The sequence below is a fragment of the Nestor notabilis genome, unplaced genomic scaffold, assembly GCF_000696875.1.
Source record: "Nestor notabilis isolate BGI_N333 unplaced genomic scaffold, ASM69687v1 scaffold21516, whole genome shotgun sequence".
In the NCBI taxonomy this organism is placed as follows: Eukaryota; Metazoa; Chordata; class Aves; order Psittaciformes; family Psittacidae; genus Nestor; species Nestor notabilis.
Window position 1 is genome coordinate 56,501 of NW_009934516.1, and position 25,235 is coordinate 81,735.

The 25,235-nt window shown below is 39.6% G+C and overlaps 1 protein-coding gene across 1 annotated transcript; it reads right to left on the bottom strand.

Moving 5' to 3' along the window:
- Positions 1-7,284: 7,284 nt before the first annotated feature.
- Positions 7,285-20,365, bottom strand: ADNP2 (ADNP homeobox 2). Its single transcript, XM_010017393.1, has 4 exons — positions 20,236-20,365; positions 18,550-18,669; positions 15,329-15,418; positions 7,285-10,215 (listed from the first exon to the last, which is right to left on the bottom strand). Exons 2-4 carry the CDS (start codon positions 18,655-18,657, stop codon positions 7,285-7,287), a joined length of 3,129 nt encoding a protein of 1,042 aa, XP_010015695.1. The 5' UTR covers positions 18,658-18,669; positions 20,236-20,365.
- Between the last annotated feature and the right edge of the window lie 4,870 nt (positions 20,366-25,235).

A 25,235-nucleotide genomic window follows, 5' to 3' on the forward strand; every position in this document is an offset into this window, starting at 1 on the left:
TAAGAAACCCCTGGTTGTTCATCATGTGCACAGACACAAAAATATCACAAATTACAGTAAATTCTCCACTACTGTCTTAATTCAGAAGAGGGAAAACCAGCAAACGAGGAACCAAGTTATAGCTGGAGATGTCACCAGGAAAGACCAGGAAAGACGAGAGAAGATAAACCTTGCACAGTGTGTTTGACAATGTCAGGAGCTATTGGACCATTTGTCTATCATCAGAAAGAACATTACATGTTACTGGTATATCAACATCTGAGTAATAACCAGATGTCAGCACCATTTCTTCTCTGATATCAGGGCGCCTCCACAAGGGGAGGACTGGGAGGAATGGTGAGGAGCCAAGGTGCACAGGATCCAGCCCTGGTTCAGGAACTGAACATCCCTGACTGTCGAGGCACAGCACTTCTCATTCCAGTGACAGCAATGTTGAACTGTTTGATGTGCAGCCACCTGGGCACAATGTATGTGATCTGCTGTTGAAAAGGATTAAGTTGAGGTATGGACATTCCTGGGCTGAGCCTCGACTGGATGCCTGACCCCAGCCCAACTTCAGGAGGCCTCAGACTGACGCCTCCAGTGTCACAGACTGCAGCTCACAACCTGCACGGACACAGGGTAGGTGAGGCAAAGCTGACTTGTCATGCAAGCAGAAATAGTGTATTTTTATTTAGCATGAAGGGAAAGCAAGCTTAAAAACTCATCCTTGCAGGGTTTATGGCCCTGCTCAGGGCTTGTCACCAACATAGTATTTCCAGGACAACTTACTCCTCCTATCCAGCTGGGTCTGCCAATTGTTCTAAAACTGCCTATGCAAATCTTTGCCCTTCTAATTCCTCTAAAAATCCACCTCTCATCCACAGAAAGGGAAGAGAGCTGGCTCCAGCAGCTAAACATCTTGTAATAGTAACACCACTGTAATCAAATGTTTTTATAGCTGCACATTCCAAAAGAGAAATCTCTACTTCTCAGCATGATGCAAATACTCCATCTACAGCATGAAAACCTGGCCAGCAAAAGCACAAGTATATCTGACAGTGCTCAGTAACAAAGTAATACAAAGCAACAGTTTTAGGCAAATAACAACTATCTGGCATAGTTTCCACTTCTCTTCTGCCTACTCCAAAACCAGACAGAAAGTGGATACGAAGTGTGAAACCGACAGCAATACTTTCAGGTTATTTCTGTGAGCAGTTGACCTCCTTACCCCAGAGATATATGTGCATCAGAGCAACAGAAAATGTAAGAAGCACACAGAAGCATCTGCTTTGGAGAAAATGAAGGCTTTTTTCTTTTTAAATACATCTTTTTTCTAAGTTCTATTCCCTCAGGAGCCTTGAAGTATTAAGAGGAGTTCATTGCTGCTGTGGTTGTTCATCCCCTCCTCCCCCAAACTAAAGCATTCAGAACTGTACATGCAATTTTTTGAATATTTTTATTGGAATATTTTTAAGGTTTATATTTAATAAATATTTCACATTTTATTTGTTAGAAGAATATCATTTTGGAATAATTTTTACTAGAAAGCCTCTAGTCCAACATTTCTAATACACCTGATAAAGAACAGAAACAGTATCAGAAAAATCCAGTGGCAGAGGTCTCACTTGCAAGGACCTGTGAAGACATGGTCCTGATGGCCCGAGACCTCTTCAGTATAGCAGCACTGACTAAGTCAGTCTCATGCCTCAGAGTGGCTCTGAAGAGGCTCCCTTGTGGCATCTAGGAACCTCAGCTCCTTGTCACACTCCTCACTTCTGCAGGGACCTGCTTAAACCTGCCTCCCGTCAAGGCCGCAGCCAGCAAAACCCGGGCCCTTCCAAACACATCCCAGAAAGTAAAAGCAAGCATGAGGCACAGCCCCCTACCCTCACAGACAGGCCTTTTGGGAATTCGCCTGCAGTAGCCATCCCTCGCAGAGTTTTTATCAGGGAGCTCTCACTCCACTTCAAAACCACCACAGCAAGTGCCCTGCCCTCATTTAGCTGCACTTTCAGCCTGCCACCAAGATCCTTTTCCAGGAATCAGCAGGCAATTGTCCCTACGGACACTGCCCAGCACTGTGCTGTGCTTGCTACCAACTGAAACCTTCCACTAGACCAGGTTGCTCCAAGCCCCATCCAACAACCTGGCCTTGAACACTGCCAGGGATGTCGCATGCTCCTGCCAGCGGTAACGCTGGCAACTCACTCACGAGAACACAGGCAGCCAAGTCCTGAGCCCTGGGCAGCCACCTCCTTTCTACCAGGGGCAGCCACCTCACACAGTTCCCCTCAGCTGAAGTGCTTGTGTTCACCTCAAAATTGGGTTTTTGCTCAAACTGCACCCATTGATTCTGAATCTTATGGCCCTGACCCTAGCTCTGGTTTTGTACGATCCCACACTGAACACACATGTGGTCACATTCCAACCTCTGTTTGTGCCAAGGTTATCCTTGGCCTTGAGCAGCAGCAGCAGCCAAGTAGGAGAATCTATGCTGGCTGACCCTTATGCATGTGTGTTTATAAATCATGATGTTGTATTAACTCCCAGCATACAAGTTCTTCAAATACGATACTGGCTCTTCTCTACACCAATGCTGCCTGACAGCTTTTCTTCCATTAACAAGTTTGGTTAATAGACTCGCATTTTTCACATCATTTATAACATTAAGAAGATCAGTCCCAAAAGCTACTTTAAAATGAGCGCTTATTCCAAAATAAGCAAGCCAAGACAGAGGAGGTTCAGCTGTACAGCTTACACTCTGCCTTCTATCTCTGCCTACACACAATGCTACATGTAGGATCATTGCTAACCAGCCCACCTTACCCTATTAGCTCTATTGAGGATCACGTGAGGCCACTGTAGCATTAACCAGACAGAACTCAACCACATGGATGGCCACACATACAGCACTGGCAGTGCTTTCAAAGGTAACTATCTGTTTTCAGGTTAGTAATGCCCTTGCAACCATAATTCTCTGCCGAGTTCAGGAGAGGAGACTGTTCTGAGCGCTCTGAAAAGCTTGACTTGGTCCTGTCTCTAAGCATAGCATGATGCCAGTCCTGTGGCAGATGGATGATGTTGCATGCATTTGCTACGCAAGATGACTCAGTAAATGAAGTTATGGCACTTGTCCTTCATGACCTAGAAATTATTTCACAATGCATGTTCTGGAACTAGATACTTATGTGCCAAAGACAGTATCTCACAGAGGCTCAATATATTAGCATCCTTTCTGCATCACTTTTTCCAACAGGTGATGCAGCTGGCATACCACATGCATGACAGGACAGCTAACAAGCCCAGTCCACAAGAGACAGTCTTCCACATGTTTCATGTTTTGGGATCTAGTACCTAAGTAAAATGAGAAACTGTCCCAACTGCAGCTTGCCTGTCAAGTCAGAACAGCTGAAATGAGATACAGGGGCACTAAAGCAAAGTGTTGAACTTTAAATGCAGCACCGCAAAGTTCTGCTTCAATCACAAATACCCCCAATTTATCTTTTTCACATACATTTTGCAAAGGAAGGAGTGAAAATTCTTCTGACCCTTAACATAAGCTACACACATTTTATGAAGGCTTTTCTTGGGGGGTGTTTTTTTTTCTCTTGCTATTAGACTGCAGCTTTTTTCCATGTATCTGTACTTTGCTAGTTAGCGTCAAGTATTCTTCCTAGAAAATGTGTCCACAGTTAAGTTTGACACGCTTATGTTTGAAAATGGCACAGCCAGCTGCAGTGTAGTTTTACAGAGATATTTGTTGGGAATTGCACACCCAAGGTTATATTCAACAGCTACTTAAATAAGCCCCTGAGCTTTCCTGAGCAACTAAGAACAGTGAAGGGGGGGAAAAAAAGTCTGATGCAATGGTGAACTGCAGTAATCTACACAAGAATGCAGTACTGAAAACCAATCACAAGGGTGGTTTGGGTTCACCAAAAAATGTTAACATAAATCCCACCACATAAACGTATACAGAAGAAACATGACCAAATTACATTATAATAATAACCCTTCCTACTATATATTCAAATAATAAATTGTCACACTATTTCAGAAGCAAATTTTTCTGCTCAAAAACTGAAGACACCACAACAACGTATTTCTCAAACACAAAGAGACTTCTCCAGACCAACAGATTTCAGAAGCAGAATACATACAGATATTTTTAATGATTCTCATAAGGAACAAGTACTTGATACAGCCATCCTGCAAACCAACTAGTATTCCCAACTGGACTTTGTCTACAGTGGACCAGAGCTTCACTCATGTGATTTACGGACCTGCATTCAGAAAGTCTGCTGCAGAGGGCAGCTGCTTTGGAAGACTTGTTTCCCCCACAGCTTATACCAGCTGTGTCAGGCTCAGCCCTTTTAAAAGTGACAGAGAGACATTTACCACACTGCCCACATGTAGCCCTAGACAGGGGCAGCAGCATCTTTCCAGACTAACGCTTCCTAACCAAGTGACTTCACACATGAGAAGCCTACCGCAAAAGCCTAATGTAGTTAAAGTCACCGATGTAATTTGTCTGTTTTCAGGCTCCTTGGCTTTCCTGAAAACCATGACTATGTCTCAGTCATTATCCCATAACAAAATTCACCTGGTTTATTTCTACAGTCCTTACTTAGTAAGAGCAGAAGCATTTAGTGACAGCAAATTAGTACCAAGATGTAAGAACATCAGTCTCTAGGAAAATATGTAACTGTCAGTTGAGATAATAAAAGATATTAATATAATGCACTAAGGTCTACCTAAAGCACCTGGATCAATGTTTTAAGGTCAGACTTACCTTTTTTGTCTTTTAACAGCTATTTTGCAGCAAAAAGAAGCTTTCACACCAAGTTCCCTGAATATATTAAAGCAGAGGGAGGGGAGCAGTGAGATAGGTAGTCATTTGCACACACATCTAAGAGAAAGTTAGAAAGCTGGTTTATTCGAAACTGTGAAATCGAAGTCCAATAAAGAAAATGCTTAACATCACCACTGGAGGCTATGCAGGAAAACTCTGGTAAGACTGGACTGTTCCCTTGGAGTTCCCAGCATGGCTGAATCCTGAAATGACTTCCCAGCTGCCTACTCCAAGCCACATTCTTATCTCAAGAACAATCTTTTACCATTCACGGCAAGCCTTCCCTGTATGCATGCTGCCAAATTCCTCCCTGCTGGAGTTACACTGATAACAGCATAAACCACCCCAAACATGACAGAGCTCACAGTACTGAGGTTTTAAAGAGTGAAACTTAGTGCCTAGATTTCAGAACTTCTATACAGCATCCATCCTCCTTCCTCACTCACAGCCCTTCAAACTGATTGATGAACTGTGCTATGCCCAAATATCATATTTTTATTTTTAATGAGCTATTGTTAAGCTAGAACACCACACTGGTTCTTATTCACCATCACTCTTTGCGCTGAGATGTGTGGACATTCCCAGAAATGGTGTTCACATTTGCTCAGCACTGCTATTAAATAACTAGGTTTTTCCAAATAGCAGATTCTACCAGTTTAAGTAACCATATGTTGCATATACATCAAAACTCTCTGAAGTGATCAATATGAAAATATCAAGATTGTATCCAAAATAGAATTTCGAACAGCTTATAGAACCTCAGGTGGGCAGTCACCAAATTCTGCTAAAAATGCCATGCCATTTTAGAAACTGCACCAAAAACATTCTGTGTCTACTTTAAAAACTACTGCACAGGGCAAAAGTACACTTATTGCTTAAAAAAATAGAAATAAGCTTGCACATCACCCTTTCCTTGTAACACTGGCACAAGTGAACTGACAGGAGAGCCTGCTCTTTTTTTTTTTTCCTCTTCTGGGAAAGACAAGTGGGGAGAAGGGGATGAAGAGTAGGGAAAAAATAATGCATATTTCAAGTTATTTATTATATAACTGGCCATTAATGAATATTGGAGTCACTGTTTGACAAGCAAGATGAAACCAAGCACATCCGGAAAGGAAGAACAGTACCAAACAAAGCCTCAATGTGGCCACCAATACTACTTGTTCTTCAGCTCAAGTGAACTTCCCAACAGCTCTTCCATAATCTGTAATAGGGATGGTAGTTTATATTGAACAAGCTGGTCTATTTGGGTTTTATACTATTCTTATGCTCTCTAGAGGACAAAAAAGAACAATTACTACATGAGTATCACTGGTTCAAGTACTCAACAGTTTAAAGTCTTGATGCTACCAATTCATCCAGTTGCAGTTTGTACAATTTCTGACTCAAAAGACTCCAAGCCATATATCTAATTTGCTGGGGAGGAGGCACTGCTCGGTGCAATGCCTCCTCCTACTAACCTCATGTAACAGCCATTTAAAATAAAAAACGCATTTTTCACCAAGCTTTGCTGATATTTGGATAGGGCTTCTACAGGTAAGTGATGTGCACCGAAGTCATGCATTCCATGTATCAGAGCAATCTGACTCCCTCCAATGCGGTTTTGCTTTTTGAAAAAGAAAATAAACCAAACGCTGCTACAATAGCTGCACAAGCTTTGAACAACAGGTATTTAAACAACCAGGCTTCAACACCAAAGAAAAAACACTTCTGGTTAGCAAGATCTATTTAACAGATAACACACAACCATTTCAAGTCAGTTAATGATAACACTTCAGTGGGCACCACCAAGTCACTCAATCCCCACCAAGTTAGTACTAGCTAGATACTACAAGTCACCAGATTTAACTGGCACAGATATTTTGGCTGAGGGAAAATAAAGATTGCCGTCTATTTTATTGCTACCAGTGCATCGGGAATCTGAAAAGGCAATGGACGTAAAGGTTACAATCACTTCTTCAGCAGATGAAACAAAAATAGGTTAAAAGAATTAGGACTTAAACCCCCAAATGATCAAATATATGTTTTCACATAGTTTACCTCTGTATTTTAACCAACATTATACATTTTATTGTTTAGAAAAGATGATGACATTGCAGAAAAATAAAATCAAATTTGTTTTTAACAGGACAAATGTTTTACATGGTGGTATAAAAAGTGTAATGGGAGCCTGGAGGGGAAGAAAGGGAACAGGAGAAATGAAAATAAAAAACCTACTCCATAAAAAGTAAAAAGCTAAAATAAATTCCAGATGTGTAAGTCTGAAGGTTTTAGCTTTTCAAATACACAACTACGTGTGCCTTTCACAGTAAGTCGCAACTGAACAAGACTGTTTGTACTACTGCACCCTTTGACAGGCCAGTCTGCAAGTCAAAACAAATAATACAAGAAATGGCTAAATCAATAATTATGCAATTATGGGTTGCTTTTAGCTGTTACAAAAAGCTTGTTTACATATCTAATGCTTTGTCTTTTAGGTTCAAACTGTGCTTAAGATTTTTTAGTTCAGACATACTGAAACCCAGCAGCACAGATGGTTTGTGATTATTCATCGCCTTTAAGCATATATTCCTCTTTTTTCCAAAGAATGATGCAACATCAATTTTCCATGCATACAGCAGCGAGGAAAGTAATTCCATCTCTTTCTTAGAAGGATATGGTCTCTTGTGAAAGTAGTCTGTCAAAAACTGCTTTTGAGCCTCATACGAATTGTGATCATACTGCTTAGGATCCACTGCTAGAAGACGAAGATCCTCACTAGAAGGAAGCTTCTTCATATCAGTCCTAATCTTCTGTCGTTTAAAAGGCACTACCCCTGAATTCACTTCTTTTTCTGCAGATAGAGCTATGCCAGTACTTAAGCTCAGAGGCTGCTGTTCCTTATTCCTTTGGTCTTCTGCAACAAAGCAGGAATCCGATTGTTTTCTTTTCAGTGTCACAGAATCATGCTTTTCACCATTTACAAACAGTAGCTCTTTCTTCTCAGTAAGCTCAAGCTGCATCTTCACACTTGAGTTGCTGTCTTTGGGAGCACTTCTACAACGGAGCAAATGTACAGCGATAGCTGCTAGAGTCATATTTCCAGTGTACACACCACAACAGTGGATGCACTTGAAAGCAGGAGTCTTTAAAATAGTATGTACAGTTGGCATTATATGATGCCTCTCTTTCAAATGCATTTCATAGGTTTCTTTACCAGGAAACGTACCATAGCAAAAGGGACAGGTTAATGCTTTTTTGATGCATCTGCTGTTCGTTTCTGCTGTTTGAGCTGTTACTTTGATGTAAACGGGGACAAGTGTCCTTGAATTTAGTCCAGCAAGCACTGCCAAATGTACTTCTCTTTCACCAATGTCTTCTTTTGGTAACACCGTACTGAAATCAAAGTGAGGAAATACAAGGTCACCCTGAGCATCATTACCTAGTTGAAATCCTCTGTTGCTGTAATCTGCATGTAACTGCTTTTTCCCCTTGTGTGTGGTTTTATTGTGCTCCACAAGGCTTTTTAAGTCATGGAAAGTAACTGTGCAAAACAAGCAAGCTAAGCCATGCATCAAGAGATGTTTCATGAGCTCTTCCTCACAGAGAAATGATTTACAAGAGAAACACCGGACCGTCTTTTCTGTCATCCACCTCAGAAAGGGTGCGCAAGCTGCAAGCTTGTCAGGTGCTGGGGTTTTCTCCGTTTTTAATTCACACTGTTTGTGGGCCACCTCCATGTGCACCTGGTAGACATTTGATGGGAAAAGTTCATTGCAAACAGGGCAAGTCTTCCACTGCTTAGCCTGTCTGATATCCTGACTTGTTCCAAGACCAAGGAGGGAGGCTTGTAATGATATATTCTGAGATGTTAAAACCACTGGAGGAGAGGGTGCACTAGCCGGTGACTGGGACAACTGAGTTATTGTCCCAGCCTGCATTAGCTGGAGGGGTACTTGTGGTGGTGTAACAGTTGCTACTCCCCCACCAGGAGGTACAGGCAAAGTAACTGAAACTGGGGCAAGTGTGTACGTAGGTATCCCATTAACCTGCTTACCAGTTGGAATCAACTGCCGAAGTATAGAACCCGGAGTCAAAAAAGTTGCATTTTGAGAAACTGCCGGCTGAACTGGATGGTTTACTGGGATAACTGCTGGGGCAACAGGTTGATTAAGCTGAAAAAAACCAGGTCTGACAGACTGCCTGACAGGAACAAGCCCAGAAGCAACAGGCTGGTTAAGCTGGAGAACACCTGACGCAACCGTCTGTGCCACAGGAAGGACCCTGGGACTAATGGGACTACTCACATTCCCAAACGACTGGTTGACAGAGAGAACTCCTGGTGCAACTGGTTGATTGACAGGGCTGACAGGCTGAGTAACAGGTAGTGTTCCACTTGCAACCGTACCATTTATGGTACCAATGGGTTGATTAATAGGAAAGAGCCCAGGCCTGACAGGTTGATTAAGAGGAAGAACTGCAGGGGCCACAGTCCCCACAGGCTGATTAAGGGGGAGTGTATGAGAAACAATGATAGACTGGGAAGGTGATGGCTGAATATTCATGTTATTCTGACCTACAAAAAGATTATTAGATACAAGAGTAACATGTGAGGGGGTAACAACTGGAGCAGAAGTTGTATGTGGAAGGCTACCAGAGGCACTTGGAACAGTCAGTGATCCAACTGTGTTTTGAATGGCTTTTGGCTGCACCACACTCTGGTTTTGATTATTCTGTGGAAATGCAAACTGGATGCAAGGTGGAGCCGTGACAGAACCTGCTGTGGCAGCGGCAGGTGTTGCAGATGGAGAAGTCACTGCCACACTTTGGAGAGGCTTTGGAGCAATTTGCATTTGTTTCACAAGTCCTGGTTTCTTAATATGCTCTGAAATCACTGACCGAAGTTTGTTCTCCAGATCTCTGTGTGTTTCAGCTGTCAAGACATGATACATTAAAGAATCTTGGCTGTTTGCAGAAGCATTACATTTTTTACAGTAGTGCTCCGCAGAATTCTCTTTACTTTCATCAGGTTTCTGGCCAAAATACGTACTAATTAAGTTCTGAAAATGATTCATCAGCACATGTTTCTTCATATTGTAATACAATGTGTCTGTGAAGTGACATTTTAGACACGTAAAGTTTATGATGTCACTCCTGAATTGTTTCATGCCATCCAAAATACTGACTGTGTAGTTCTGTATTCTTCTATTAGACGAATGAAACATACGGATATGTTTTCCCACTATTTTGGGATCAGAAGCAAATGCACATTTCGGGCAAGGAACCACCAGCTCTTGGTCCACTTCATCCTCATGGTAGCGGTGCAAGTGATTCTTGAATGAAGTAAGCAATTTTGATGAGAACTTGCATAAGCTACAGCAGTAAGGCTTTGTTCTGTACCTCTGCAAAGAAAACAAAAACATCCACTTAGAAACTGCCAGTTCCTAAATCCCTGTTATCTGTTTGAAAGTAAGCCTGCACTATCAACTGTCAAAAATGCCTTCACTGGATGTATAGCATGTAACTGCTCAGTTTCTTCTGTCTCTGAAAAGCAGACTTAAAGACGACACACTTAAAGGGAGAAACATTTGTGCCCTTTTGCTTCTTTATAATTTACTAAGAAGCCTTAAATGAGTTAGTTTCTACTCCAGTTCACTAGATGTAATTCTGAAGCCCATTTTTAAAGATGGGAATCACAAAACAAGCTAAGAAGAATTTGAATGCCACTTGTACACAGGAGGTGAAGCCTTAACTATTAGGAATAGCAGCCCTTTAAATATGACACTTTTAAAGCATTATTTAGGTCAAAACCACCTCTATCTAATGGACAAAAAGAGAGAAGGGGTGAGGGTTTTTTGTGTATTTCAATACCCTACCTTCACTGAAAGCTCTCCAAAAGCCACAAAAGATTAATTTTTTTTCAGAACATTCTTTTGGAGTCATACTAATAATAAAAATGAATGAAACCCCTTTTATGATAAAGTAGCAATGACCTCTTTGATTTATCTCAACATCTGCACATCCCATCACTGTAATTTCTTTAAGAAATTTCTTCTAGTACATTCACTACAGAACATACAGATTCTCTCATAAAAATATTTTAATTATAAAAAAATAAACCTAATTATCCTCCACTAAACAGCAGTTTGCTGCCTTGATTACATGTCACTTGACAGCATTACTTTCCATATCCACATGCACACTATTTGCTCTTCCTGAAAAGCTGATAGACCTGTCAACCATTTTTTCTTACCATCTTCCTACAAAGTTAAGCCTCGCTCCTGCCAAAACATACAGCATCAGTCACAGCAGCATCCAGGTGACAAAGCTGCACTCTGAAATATCTAGTAAAACTTGTCTGTTCCTTCAGATGTGTTTTTCACCTTATTGCTGCCCCTTCTGAAACACAAAGGGAACAAGCTGTTCCACCACCACAGCATCCAGCCTACCTACATCACCCACATATATGTCAGAGACACACTATGAAGAACTGTAGCAAAAATTTGTGCAGTTTTTTTTTTGTCATTTCATATAGCCATGAAGGTGTCATCTACTAGCTCCTGATGAAAACCAAAACCTAACCTCCAAATTCAAAAGATTGGGTCACATAAAGAGTACACTGTGAAGCTATCAGAGAATTATCCCCTACTTACACTCTTTAGGTGTCTGGTCTCAGCTACTAGTAAACAGCACTACAGCAAGTTAGAAGAAGCCTCAATCTTACTTTTAAAGTATACTGCATAGAAAAAGGCCACTGGCACCACTGCACTAATGAAGCATACAGAACATTATTAAAAGCTGCACCTCCTTAATCTTACTTCTGAAGAAGGCAGGTGACTGCTTATTTTAATCTGTTGTCCGAGGCTTAGAAAAGCTTGTATGCTTTTAAATACTGGGCCCATACTGCCTTTTACTTTCCCCTTACCCCATCTATGGTTTGGGTCTTTCTGTATCCATAAATTTATATCATAGTGCAATACACTGGCAATATTTCTTTGCTGCCAAGTCTGAACTGTTGTTAGGTACAGTGAGAACACTCCGCTCTACAAGTAAGTGGCCCAAGTGCTGAATTGATCTACTGTTCCGTAGTAACGATGTTCTTATTCTTACACAAACAAGCACTGCAGTATACTACTAAGAAACCACCCCAGTACCTGCATATTGGTAGGTCATGGGGAAATAAAGTTCCATGCCTTCTTAGATCATTTATTTTTTGATGGAGGTAAGAATCATGACACTTAAGCAAACAAAATAAAAAAAAACAAAAACAAAAAACACCTGTACCTCCAATTCTATTACTTAACCAAAAAAAAAAAATCCAACCAAAAAAAAAAAAAAAATCCCAAAAATTCTGCTTCAGCAGAAGTATGTGAAAGCCTGCTACTTTCATGTTGTTTCTGTATGAAACAGAACTCTTCCACACAGGCACATTAGAAAATAGGTGTTATTGGAAAATAATTTCATCAGCACATGCTCCTTGCATACGCTTTAAGCTGCTTTATATGTTCATAAGTGCAACTAAAAGTATCTCAGCTTTATAGATAATTTTACAGAATTCTAGGCCACCCAGAAAAAAAACCCCAAAAGCAGCATCTAGGAGATTGACCAACACAACCCTAAACTGTACAAATGGAATTCAACAAGGCTTATTAGAGGCATTCAGGAAAACTCGATGAGTGCCACTCCAAAGAACATACCCCATAATGCAGTAACACTTTCCGTTGTGCAGTCTCACATTCCCCACAACCTAGAGACAAGCAGAAAGACACAATAGCCTCCAAAAAACGTAAGTTCTTCCATAATTATCAATGTCTCCCTTACTAATGGTAAAACCACCAACTCATCTAAATAAACATTATCTCCAGCCTACTGAGTCTCCAATGTAGTTCAAACAACTTATTATCCCCTATGGCAAGAACTTCTAGAACATCCTGAAGGACCAACTTCTTTTCTCCCAAATCTAGGCAGCATGATGCAGAGATAGGCGAGTAGTGTATTTCAAGGAACCATGGTTGTTTAAAGAAAACAGATAGGAGCAGCTTTAGCATGCACAAGACATAGCTTGGCAAATCTGTTCCACAGCAACAGATTACAAACTCTACACTGAAGTTCATCTTTGTTTTTTTTGGACAGATACAGATACAACTGGTCATGCTGATTAGCTGAGTCAGGATCTGTATTTCTCTGTCATAGTTGAAGCCCAGCCAGTAACTCAAAACCATGCAGCCACTCACTCACACCTCCCCCTTATCCCCCCCGCTCCCAGAAGGATGAGGAGGAGAATCAGAAGAATGTAAATCCCACAGGTTGAGATAAGAACAGTCCAATAACTAAAGTATAATACAAAACCACTACTACCACCACCAATAATAAGGGAAATAACAAGAGGAGAGAATATAAAACTAAAAGGGGAAAGAAAAAAAACCCAAACGAAAGTGATGCACAATACAACTGCTCACCAACTGCTGACCAATACCCAGCCTGACTGGAGTAGCAATGTGCCCTTCCAGGTGACTCCCCCCAGTTTCTATACTGGGCATGATGTGCTGTGGTATGGAATACCCCTTTGGCCAGTTTGGGACAGGTGTCCTGCCTCTGCTCCCTCCCAGCTTCTTGTGCCCCTCCACACCAGTAGAGCGTAACAGACTGAGGAGTTCTCAATCAGAGTAAGTGCTACTGAGCAACAACTAAAGCAGCAGTGTGTTATCAGCATTGTTCTCAGAGTAAAGACAAAAACATAGCTCTGCACCAGCCACTACGAAGGAGAAAAATAACTGTTACAGCTGAACCCAGGACATTCTCCCTTCTGGTAAGGAATCAGGTCTCTCTGCCTGGTCTTTCTCCAGACAATAGGGATGAAAGATTCCCACTCTAGTGCATGATTTTTAGTTCTTTTCCATTGTCACTGAAATGGCTAATTTTTTTCCTAAAGGACTGTGGACACACACAAAAAAGAAAAAAAAATAAAAAAACACCAACAAAAACACCAGCACCACCCACACACCACCCAAAGCCCAACTTTTTTTTAAGTTTTAAACAAGAAGCTTTACTTTCTCTGTCTTCATCCTCCTCTTCCCTGTTTTGTGTCTGGGGAGGAGGGAGAATCTATCCTGCTTATCTGACACAGAAGGTTTCCCAACACTAATTTCTTTGTCCACTGACTAAGAGAAAAGGCAAAAAAAAAAAAAAGACAGAATCAGCAAGGCTAGAGCTCAAAATACGCTGACTGGAGCCAGGAGACCTGATAAAAGGAGACATTTTCCATGTGCATAAAGAATAAATAAGAAGTGGGGGAGGGAACCAGTGCAACCATTAACAGGATTTATTCCATTCAGCTAAACTAAAGGTAGTCTTTACTGAAGGTAACTGTAAGCCTTAACCGAAGAGGCACTAAGAAGCTAGTGCCCAAGTCTCTGCAGACTCAGCCGAACAAGTCACATTTGACTCTTATCCACAAATTCATGTGAACAGATGAACTTCCCCTCTCAAATGTGTTAACCCAAGTGCAGGAAAGGAGAACTAGGAGACAAAGCAGACAAAGGTCCTAAAGGGAAGGAAGAGTTGCCTTCTACTGAATGATAGTTTGACAAAGACTGAATGGCTTTGTTTGGTCAGGCTTTTTTAAAACATACAGCTACTGCATGTGGCAGCCTCTGCTTGTTTCAAAGATGGTCATGCCACATTTAAAAATAAAAAAAAAATAAAATTAAAAAAGAAAAAAGAAAAAAAATAATCACACAACACACAAAGCCCCCAAAACCCTGACAAACAGCCACCATATTGTTCTAAACCATTTCCTTTGGACTCAGGATGAAAAGTACAGACCCACTGCTCTTCACATGCTGTTGACAGGCCTTCCTCATGGTAGCAATCAGGAACCCCAAGACTCTTCAGCAAGACTGAGAAAAGCCTACCTTTTCCTCTAGATATATTCCTTTGCTCTACAACAGCATCTTACAAACTTGCTAGAATATAAAATTATACTGGTTTGTTCATCTCAACCCTGCCTTTCTTGCAGATATTAGCTCCACACAAGATTCCAGCCATAGAGAACTAAAGCTGTTCCACATACACCAATCTAAATGGAACATGTTTTCCACTGCAACCCTATCCCAAGCCACTTTCACCTTAATCCATTTTCATCTAAACAACCACATCTGCACCCTTCCAAAGAAACAAGAAACAAGCTGTATGCAAGAGCATGTGAAGACTACACATCAGAATAGGCTAAAAAGGCAGAACATTAGTATGACATCTTAAACACTGACGTTCAAGGTTGCATCCTTAAAGATGGCAAACAGTATACATAGTCCTTATAACCAGCTGCATTACAGAGAAGAATACAGAGGAAATGGAAGACTATTCCTAATAGTACTTAGAAAACAGACATTAAAGCTAGATTTTTTTTTTACCATAAAAAGGTGTATTTTAACTTTCCCAGGACTTCTCAAAGTAATAAAATTCAGCAACTCCACATACACATCTACCCAGAATCTCTATCACAACTATACATACCTTCCTTTTGCCCGCAGACTCCCAAGGAGAGACATCACTCCATGAAGTGCTACAAAAGTGTTTTTCACCTGGGTCAAAACTTTTAAGACTCTGAAAGAGAAAAAGCAAACAAGAAATAATCTGCTTTTACAGTCTGTTCTGAATACAGTCTCAATAGAAAGCAAGGAAAAAGAAAAAAAGGAAAACCCACACAAAAAAGCATATAAATGCCAAGTCCATACAGTATTTGGATACAGGCCCCAAAACTCAGTTCCAAGAAATTGCTACTTTGAGCCCTCTTTGATTTGTTTTACCTCAAATACTTGTTCATGACTGCCTCATAATCTAGTAGGAATTCTGAACATTTCATACTTACTGAAAAAAAAAAAATCCAGGAGTGAAAATATTTACACTTTAATTCCATTGCTTCTAGCCAAGTTCACAGTGAACACAAAAGATAGTTACTCCCTCTACCTTCCTCCTCCTAAATCTGTAATCCTTCACTATTTGCTTCAATTTATTAACTTGCCTCTACAGTTTACTTTGCAACAGGGTTTAGCATTAAATCTTCATAGTATTGCTCTGCTTTTAACTTGGGAAAACAAAGAGCAGCAGTATTTTTTCTCAAGCTTGAAAACAATATTACTGCATCTGGAACAACCATGTCAGGGTAAACAACTTTCCTTATAGCATTCTTCTTAACAATCCCATCAGAGCAGTTTACATTCCTCAAGCCAAAGCCAGCTACCCTAAAACTTTAAGTTCCTCTCCAATTTTCTGAAGCCCACACATATCCAAACACAAACTAAATGGAAAAAAAAAAAAAAAACAACCCAAAAAAACAACAGAACTACATTACATTTGCTAAGTATTTCTGAAGACCCTAGGCTTCAGAAGACCCCTTCCACTCTCATCAGCAAACCCTTCTATTCTAATCAAATCTAAGCAGTGAATAGTCATTTATCTGCCTTTCAGCCAAACCTTCTTAAAGAAAGAAAAACACCTTAGAAAGAACCCTTGCATGGAACAAGAGAAATCCCACAGCCTTAGAAAACATGATGCTTTTCTTACATATGTTTGATAGACAAAACCTATGAAGAGACTTAAGATTTACCAACAATTCTTCAGCCAAACACACTGGAGTGAATTACACACTGTTATAAAAGTTTTCTCAAAGTCTATGGCCTACCCCAAAAATGTTCTGCTTTCCAGAACAAAAAGATAAAATGCTCAGAGTTTAAATGAGGACTTAAAGATCACAATAGGTTAAAGAAGCTAAAATAGTTTACTAAAGGAAAGCTTCTGACATTACAAAGTACTTAAAAGTACCACTTTGAGAATCAAACTAGTAAGCTAGCCCAAAAGCTCAAGCTTTCCTCCTAGCAGAGATGAATGAAAAACTTTTAGCCTAAATGCTAAACCATACTGTCTCCAAGCTACAAAGAGATACTAATTGTATGTGAAATTCCTTCACCTTCTTCATAAACTACTGTCCGTTACCATACCTTACTAGAACAGGTTAAGACCAATTTTAAGACCAGACAGCAGGTCAAGTCTGTATCACATCATTTCATACCGTTTCCTAAGTTGTCCAGCCTCCTCACACGAGAATGTCCAGAAATCAATCCTAATACTGGGGATGGGAGATGACGAGGAGGACACACGACTTAACGTACTTCTCATCTATTAAGACACCACACACCCTGTTCTACCAAAAAGAGATACCATCATCATACGAGCCAACTACAAATCAAGTTCTAAAAACCACTCTTCTTGCTGCTAAAGTTCTACCAAAACCAGCCACAGATTACCTGAAAGAAACAAACTGAAGTTATGAACTTGGTTGAGGGAGAATTATTTGCAAAAAAATAAAACTGTATCTTCTTTAGCCTACATCTCACAGAGCTTTTTCCAAAATGAAAATGTTTACTGGGGTCCCCAACCATCACCATTTATTAAAAGTGAAACACCACGAAATAAACACACACCACCACCACCCCACAGAAGAAGAAAAAAAAAAAAAAAAAAAACCAAAAAAAACCACCAACACAAAAAGCTAACACAAACTACCTTATTCCCCATTCGCCATTAAACCCCATACTGCAATTGAAAAGTTAAACTGCAGTCAATTTCATAGCAAAAAAAAAAAAAAAAAAAAAGAGAAAAAAAAGGCATCATCAACACACTTCTACTTCAAAGGGTCCAGACAGAACAGCTTCTTACAGGTTTAATTACAAAACAATATACAACACAATAAACAGTATGAAATTGAAATTATTAGACAAATACACTTTTCCCTGAGCTCTTATGACATATTTAGATATATCAAACATTTTTAAGTGCAGAAGCCAAGAATGTTCCAGAATGTGTGTACATCTTAATCATTTATGTATACAGTTTCAGCAAAAACACCACAAAAGACACAACGGCACCCCTACAGAGCTAATTTAGTTTAGCACCTTCATCCAGTTAATCCAAATCCTTGATTCAATGTAAAGACATAAACACACTAAACTGCCAAAAAAGCCTGTGTACCAGCTGGCTGAAGTACATTACTGGGTAGTCACTGAGTTGCATTACTGTGTTTGCACTTTTTCTAGTATGTCTTGCCAATCTGATGCTGTGAATCCATCCTGCTTGTTCCCCAATACTTTCTCCTGAAAGTGGAAACAATGGTACTAGGTCTTCTTGATGGCTCCAGTGCACTTGCATATACATTTTAAAATGCAGAATCGAATACAACTCAGTAAGACAAGTTTCATACTTTCCCTTGAATATAAAGTTTAAGGGCTTGCAGTGAGATTACTGGGCCTAACTGCTTGTCTGTTTTCAGAAATACTGACAATTTGTATTGAAGACTTGCCCTTGATATGTGTCAGGATAGCCCTGAACAGTCTCAAGTCTTCGTCTTCTTATGATTTTAAAAGAATGCAAAAAAAGTTGCTGTGAAATAATAATTTATTAGTCTGTGGTGTTTTTCCTAAAGCTGTTTCCTTTTGCTTAAGTATTACTAGCAGAGAATATGCAGCACCATCTATAACACATCTTGCTCAGAAACAGGGTTTCTGCCAATGTTATGTTCTAAAACACTAAATTCCACCCTTGGCATATGAGTAGTCAGTCATAACTAACCCTTCAAGTAAAGACCCCCACCATAAATATCTATGCCAGAGGAGTATCATACACACACAAAAAGTGTAAATATTTGTGTCAGATTGGTTTCATTATTTCAAATGCTTTACCTTTAACAATTCCCTGCAGCTGTCAAGCCCAAGATCCAGAAGAATGCCCTTCACCTTTTTTCGAGCCTTCCTAATATTATCAAGATTTTGAACAGGAATTTGAAACATTTTGCACTTTTCCTGAAAAAGAAATACAACGAAAATGATGGAATACTTGAACATAGACACGTGCATTTAACAGTATTAAAACAAAAACTGAAGTCTTAAAAATGTATTCTTAAATATGAAAATGCAAAAGCCTTAAGCCAAAGAACTGGTCTTATTAATATTTCCCAGTAGATCTATTGCTTCCTTTTAAAGGAAACAGAATATGATTTGGGGAGGAGGTGGGGGGAATCCTTTACATTTCTCCTATCTAAACAAAACTGCAAGTTTTTCTTTCAGATCTCTTTGTGTCTATGTGGCAGCTACTCCATGGTTTGTCATTTTTTTGTGGGAAAATATGAACACAAGAGTTACTATGAGCTCATTTAGGAAGGATGAATTCAACACTTTTCACCTTGAATGTTAGTGTCAAGATGAGAAGCCTCTTTGAGAATCTGTCTTGCTGTCAGGTATGTACATGCTTAAAATATGATCGATGGCAAAATCTAAATTTCCTGCAGACAGGAAATTTATGCTGTTAATTTTTTTTATGCTGGACCTTGGCAAAAACCAAGCTACTACAATATTAATGCAGTAGAAATAAAATGTAATTAACGTATGGCACTCACAGCTAAATACACTGAGTGTAGGACAAATTTCTGTCACACACACATGCTTTTAGGCCTTCTCCTACTCCAGAATTTGGATTTATACCCTACCCTGCTCCCTCCAGCTGCGATAGCTGGAGTCCAGTTTACAGAGAGACAGATTATCTGCTATGGGTCATCCACCTGAAGGGTTGTACACAGCACGGTTGCCCATCTGTCTAGAACATACCACCAGGAAGGACCTAGCACTTCCCCAATAGCTAGTCTTTTATCACACCCCATGCACCTGGGCTATGGATGCATCAGTTGCTTATCTTCAGCTCCCAGTACATCATAAAGTATTCCCATGGGTTTAGCTTATCTTTAGCTCCCAGTACATCATAAGGTACGCCCTTGGGCTTAGAAGTATGTGCCTTTATCACCTCGTACCTACATTACAGCAAAATGCATTTGAGACTGAGATTTAAGAAACTTAAATTGGCACAAAATGCAAAGGAACTACCCTGCATTCAAAATGGTCACTGGGAGCTTCACAGGCATTTCTTTGTTCTTAGTTATCTGGAAGAGGACCCAAGAGAGTTTAAAAGATCTCAGTCCTTATTGCTAAACAATTCATCCATCCAGGACAAGTTCTAGCAAGAAAAAAAAAAAAAAAAAAAAGGAGAGAAAAAAATCCCCAAACAGTACTTAGACCTTGATGGTCCTTAATGTCTTAACAAGCCATACTTAAAGAAGGCAAAAATCACTGTTAACATGAAATCTTTGTCTTAAAAGGCAAGACTTTCTTGTAAGCAGTAGCAAAAAACCCTCCCGTGTAAAACAGAAGCTACAAGCAGAGCCTCACCAAAAGAAGAAGAAAAACCAAAAAAACACCCTACAAATAAACAAAAAACCCACTTTTTCTACTCTGTATGTCATCATTCAACAAGACAAAACAAACAAACCTTATGTAAAAAACATACAATAGAGTTTAATCAAAATTCAAAAAACTCACATGCTATTCTCCTCTTCTTCTCCCCCCAAAGGAAAGCTATGCAGAAAGAAATGGAGAGGGAGCCCCATTTGACAGATGCTAGTCTTGTTTTCTAATGCTTTTTATCAGTAAGAATTCTGGAAGACATTCTGATACCATTGGAATAGGTGTGGAACAGGAACCTATACAGAATGGAATAAATCAGAGTAACTAGTCTGACACTATGGAAATCCAAGGAGTAAAATTAAGCTGTAAAATCCTCTTTTTAAAGTGAAGTCAACTGGGAACTCGTATAGTCTCTGGTTAAAGCTTTATGATCAGTCCCTCTATGATAGCAGGTTATGTGCACCAACCCCATGGTCCACTGAAGGTAACAACAGAGCTGACAGGATGTCACCATGCTCAGATCAGCCAGAAGGACATGTAGTTCAGTAGGTTAGGCTCCACTGGAAACACTTCCTTCATCTCAGTCCTTTAACTGATACATTGACGCTACTGAAGAATGTGAAGCAGACATTCCTTGAGGCAGGTCTATCTCATAAAAAAAGAAACATTAGTCTACAAAGGTGGTATATAGAATGCAACATCCATGCATCTCAAGTTTTCTTAACCAGCAATCTTTCTGAAATGGAAATCATTAATCCAGTAGAAACAAAAACAAACAACAAAACCTTGAACACAAGTAATTCATTTTCCAGTTTTCAAGTAGTTGGTCTTCAATCCAAAAAGTATGTGTATTTCTGTATCATGTGCAACATCATTCAGTTGGTACTTCAACGAATTGTTACTCATCTAACATCTGTTATTCATTAGACCAGCAACGCCCCATTACAAAGGTCACTGAAATTTCACCCTTCTGAGCTTATTTCCTCAAGATCCTAGTTTAATTCCCCAATTACTACAGAGTTTATTATCCATACTCTTTTAGTACTAATTTATTTCTCTTATATTTTGGACATTCTTCAAGCTTTGGTTTGCACTTTGTTTCCATGCATAACTACAGTGAATCTTTTGTTGGTATGCACCCCATTCTTAACCAGCAAATTCAATATGAAGGCACTACAGTAAAATTAAACCTGAGCTACTCTAGGACCCAAGAGTCTTGATCTTTGTACCATGTTGGCTACCTAAAAAACAAATTTATCTTAAGCTACTTTTAATTGTAGCTAAAAAAAAAAAAAATGGAGATACTTTTGCATGAACAGAACAAAGGCAAGTTAATAGCAAAATAAAATAATTGTAGCAAACTCAATTCTGAAAAGGTCAGTCAACCCTTGCTCTGGCATTTTATCCATCAATTTATTCCTGAATTTACAGTTCATTTAGATAGCATCTCTGCAACAATACAGCATACTGGCATTCTATGCAACACTAAAGGTTCCCTTCATTTCTACATTCCATATAACACCCAACTACATCCAGTTTTTCAACAAAGATCACAAATGCAACTCTTCCAGTAGTAGTATAGTATTTTAATACTAGCCTAAAAAACCGAGATAGCAGTCTGGACAGTACCTTACTAGTCGAAGACAGATACTTCTACTTTGCCAACTAACGATGCTTGACTATAATATCTCTGCATTAAAAAAAGCAAAAATGCTAACATTTCACCTCTTCAAAGTGAGAAGTTCCACAAAATGGCAAGTTTCTATTAGCTTTCCTTTTAGCCTACTTCTCAGAACAATACTCATTCACCTTGGAAGGGAACTCAGGATGTTACCTACTCCAGCCTCCTATTCAAAGCAGGCTCAGCAATGAATTGAAAACCTCCATAGACAGAGGTTTGACAGCCTCCCTGGGCAACTTTTCACTGTCAGACTGTGGTCTCAGTGAAAGGTTTTTTCCTTACAGCACCATTTGTGCTCCTAAGAAAACATATGCAGTCAAATTAAATATGAAGCTGGTATGGAGCTGGAGCAAGGTAGATGCACAGATGTGCCTTCCACATGCATGCAGATACCTACTGCAAATTCCATCAGTGAACAAGATAATCAGGCATTTCTAGAGATTTCATGAGAACAGGCAATTAAAGAGAAACCCTATTAGAAGGTCCACAGAGAAAAAGGCTGCAATGTAACTCTTTAGACACCAGATAATCTACACAGAAGCCAGATCTCCAGATGTGTTCCTAGGAAGCTGGCCTTCACTAGGCTGTTGCTCATAGAACCACCTGTGTTAGGGAAATTATGAAAGGCTTTTGAAATTGTGTCCTTTCACATTACCTGCTTTAGAATCCAAACATCCTTAGTTTTTATACTTTTTTACCAGTAAGCTCATTAGCAACTGTGGAAGAGATTTCTGTGAAGACTTTCAGATTTTGGGATATTTGGGTGGGAAGTACTTTTAAAGTTTTGTTTACCAACTTGTATCTCAGCAGGTATCGGAGTTGACCAGCACCAATAAAGAACTCTTTATTTTCATTTTAATAAACTCATTAGAATGTGACAATTCAACATTAGTTGAGAAAAATCAGAAAAACTGCTTCATTCCTGAAAATTAAATGAGAGCATATGACCTACTAATTCTCAGAATCTAAAGAGCAAGAACACTGGATGGCAAAGACAGCAGTTAGGAGGACAGGCATGGTGAGAAACTTCCTAGAAGAATGTGAGTTCGGCTTGGCCATACTGAACTTTACTCTCATCAATTTTGGTTTGTTTTCCGATAAGCTTACAAACCCTCCAAGAAGTCATACCTGGGTACCTGCTCAACCGCCTTATTACACAGACGCTTGGTTCCATTCCCTGGACTGTTATCTGTGCCTTCTGAAAGAGACCTAACAGGATTTACATGTATGTTGGCACCATCAAAGCTTATCCAGCCTTTGGAGGGAGAGGGAAGAACCGTAAATAGTTGCCTATCAATACCTCTACGTGTTTTAATAGCATTGACAGATTTGATTCCTGGAAAGAAAAAACAGTCAACTGATTAGAATGGATATTATTCTTACTATTTCATTTGTTGTAAATTGTATTAGATTAATAAAACTTACTAAGAGTAGTTCAGGTCAACAAAATAATGCTACCTTATCTTCTTAAATTCTCATTCTTAAATTTATATCCAAGTGCAACTAGATAGAAATCCAAGATTAAAAAAAAAAATACGAATAAACAATAATTTTTCTTGGTGCAACTAAATCAGAAACGTTTAGGAGTCTCGAATTACAGGTCTCTTGTAGTCGCAATAACTTGCTCTTTTCTTGGCTGTTAATCACACACCTTTTAAAAGTCATTTAATCCAACATAAAGATGGCCATCATTCAGTAGTTGCTAACGCAGTAAAAAGCATTAAGGTATGTGATTACATGGATAAAAATAAAGTGAATCAACCTGCACCTTACCTAAAAACTCCAATCAGAACAAATTTAGATCACTGACTTTTGCTACTGTGGTTTAAACAACTATTGTGATGCTTCATTAACACACAATCAAGTCTCCATTATCCAAGACTAGACAGAAGAGAAGAAAGGACTACACCACTCAAACTCATGGAGCCCTCCTAGAGCACTGTGACTCGCAGGAGAGCTTGACTTCCTTATGGATCAGCATTAGACTGAAACTGAACCCAGTAGGACCCAAGCTCACTCTATATTACTTGAGCATCTACATGGAGCCTACTCAAACGAGCAGAAGAGCCACACACCGAGCCCAGCAACTTTAGGGAGAAGCACAACTGCATTTGTATTGCATTAGTCAACCTGGAATGACCCAGAGACATTTCACACAGATGCACAGAACAGTCCCAGAACTGATGCACAGATAACCCGCAACCTGAAATTCAGCAAGGGGACAGAACTGAAAAAACATAAGGCTGTGCTACAGGTGTCAGCAGAAAGATTGAAGTGTTTAAACACATTCCAGCGTTCAGTAAGACTTAATGCAAACCAAGGAGTTCCCAGTGATAAAGCATAAAAGCACTATGAAACACTGTTTCTGTAGTCTTCATTGCATCTGAAGACTTGCTATAATTCAGGGGGGGTTGTTGTTTTTTGTACAAAACTTTAATTAAATAAACTGTTAGAATTCCAGGTTTTATTACAGCTTATAATATAGCATATTTATTACACACATTTTGGTTAAATATTGCTCTGAAGAAACCCCCCTTTCTTGTTCAAAATTACTAAAAATAGCACTAAGTTTTCTACAATATAGATTGGATTGGCAATCCCAAAAGTGAGTCATTCACTTGTATGTCATTACAAGTATTTAAAATTTTAAGGGGCTCAAACAGTTACTTTTTAATTATAGAACACCGTTAAGGAAAACTACCAATTCTCCCCAAATAGTTTACTAGTCCAGACTTCAGTAATTATCGGTTGAAAGGGAACTGTTCATAATTTTGACAGTACAGCAGCAAAAGTCAAATACCGATCCTTTACTCCATTTACAAATCAGGACCAAAAGAACTTCCCAGTACTTGAGAGCAAGTACAAGGCAAGCATGTTCAAACAGCTTTAGTGATTTGCATTGCACGGAATTTGTATAGTCATAAACTTTTTTTTTTTTCAATTTATGCCTTGCTGAAGTACCACAAGAATATTTAATGCAATTTTGCATTCCAGTAATATTTTAGTTCTAATTTTGCATGCAGACTATTCCCGTGCACCTTACGGTTTTCCATAAACTGTTTCAAACACCCCTATTGTCTACAAGTAACTAAGACTTTTCACCCACAGACTCTGAGACAACCTGTCAAGTGGGCTTCTCACATGCTCCATCGCCAAAGTATTAACAAAAATTAGAAAAAAAACAAACAAACAAATCTGATCCAAACCAGCTGTTCAGTAAATGGTACTCATAAAGCAGAGACGTCCCTGTGTTAGAATGTCTCATTAGGCTAATTTCTACTTCCGACCATGGGCACACCCGGAAGTCCCTCCCCTGCTCGTGTGCGCTCCGGGCCGGGAGGAGGTTTATTCCCACTGAAGCCCACGAGGGTCGCCTTCAAGGGAACAGAACGCACCCCGCTGTGCTTTAGCCAGGTCAGCTACGGCAGGCGCGCCCCGTCAGACATCGGCGGTC

Excerpts from the sequence above, each read along its gene's own strand:
- ADNP2 (XM_010017393.1), bottom strand. The coding sequence starts at position 18,657 with ATGTTTCAAATTCCTGTTCAAAATCTTGATAATATTAGGAAGGCTCGA. Across the intron at positions 15,419-18,549 it reads GCTGCAGGGAATTGTTAAAG|AGTCTTAAAAGTTTTGACCC; the intron begins GTAAAGCATTTG and ends TTTCTCTTTCAG. Across the intron at positions 10,216-15,328 it reads AGTCTGCGGGCAAAAGGAAG|AGGTACAGAACAAAGCCTTA; the intron begins GTATGTATAGTT and ends TTTTCTTTGCAG.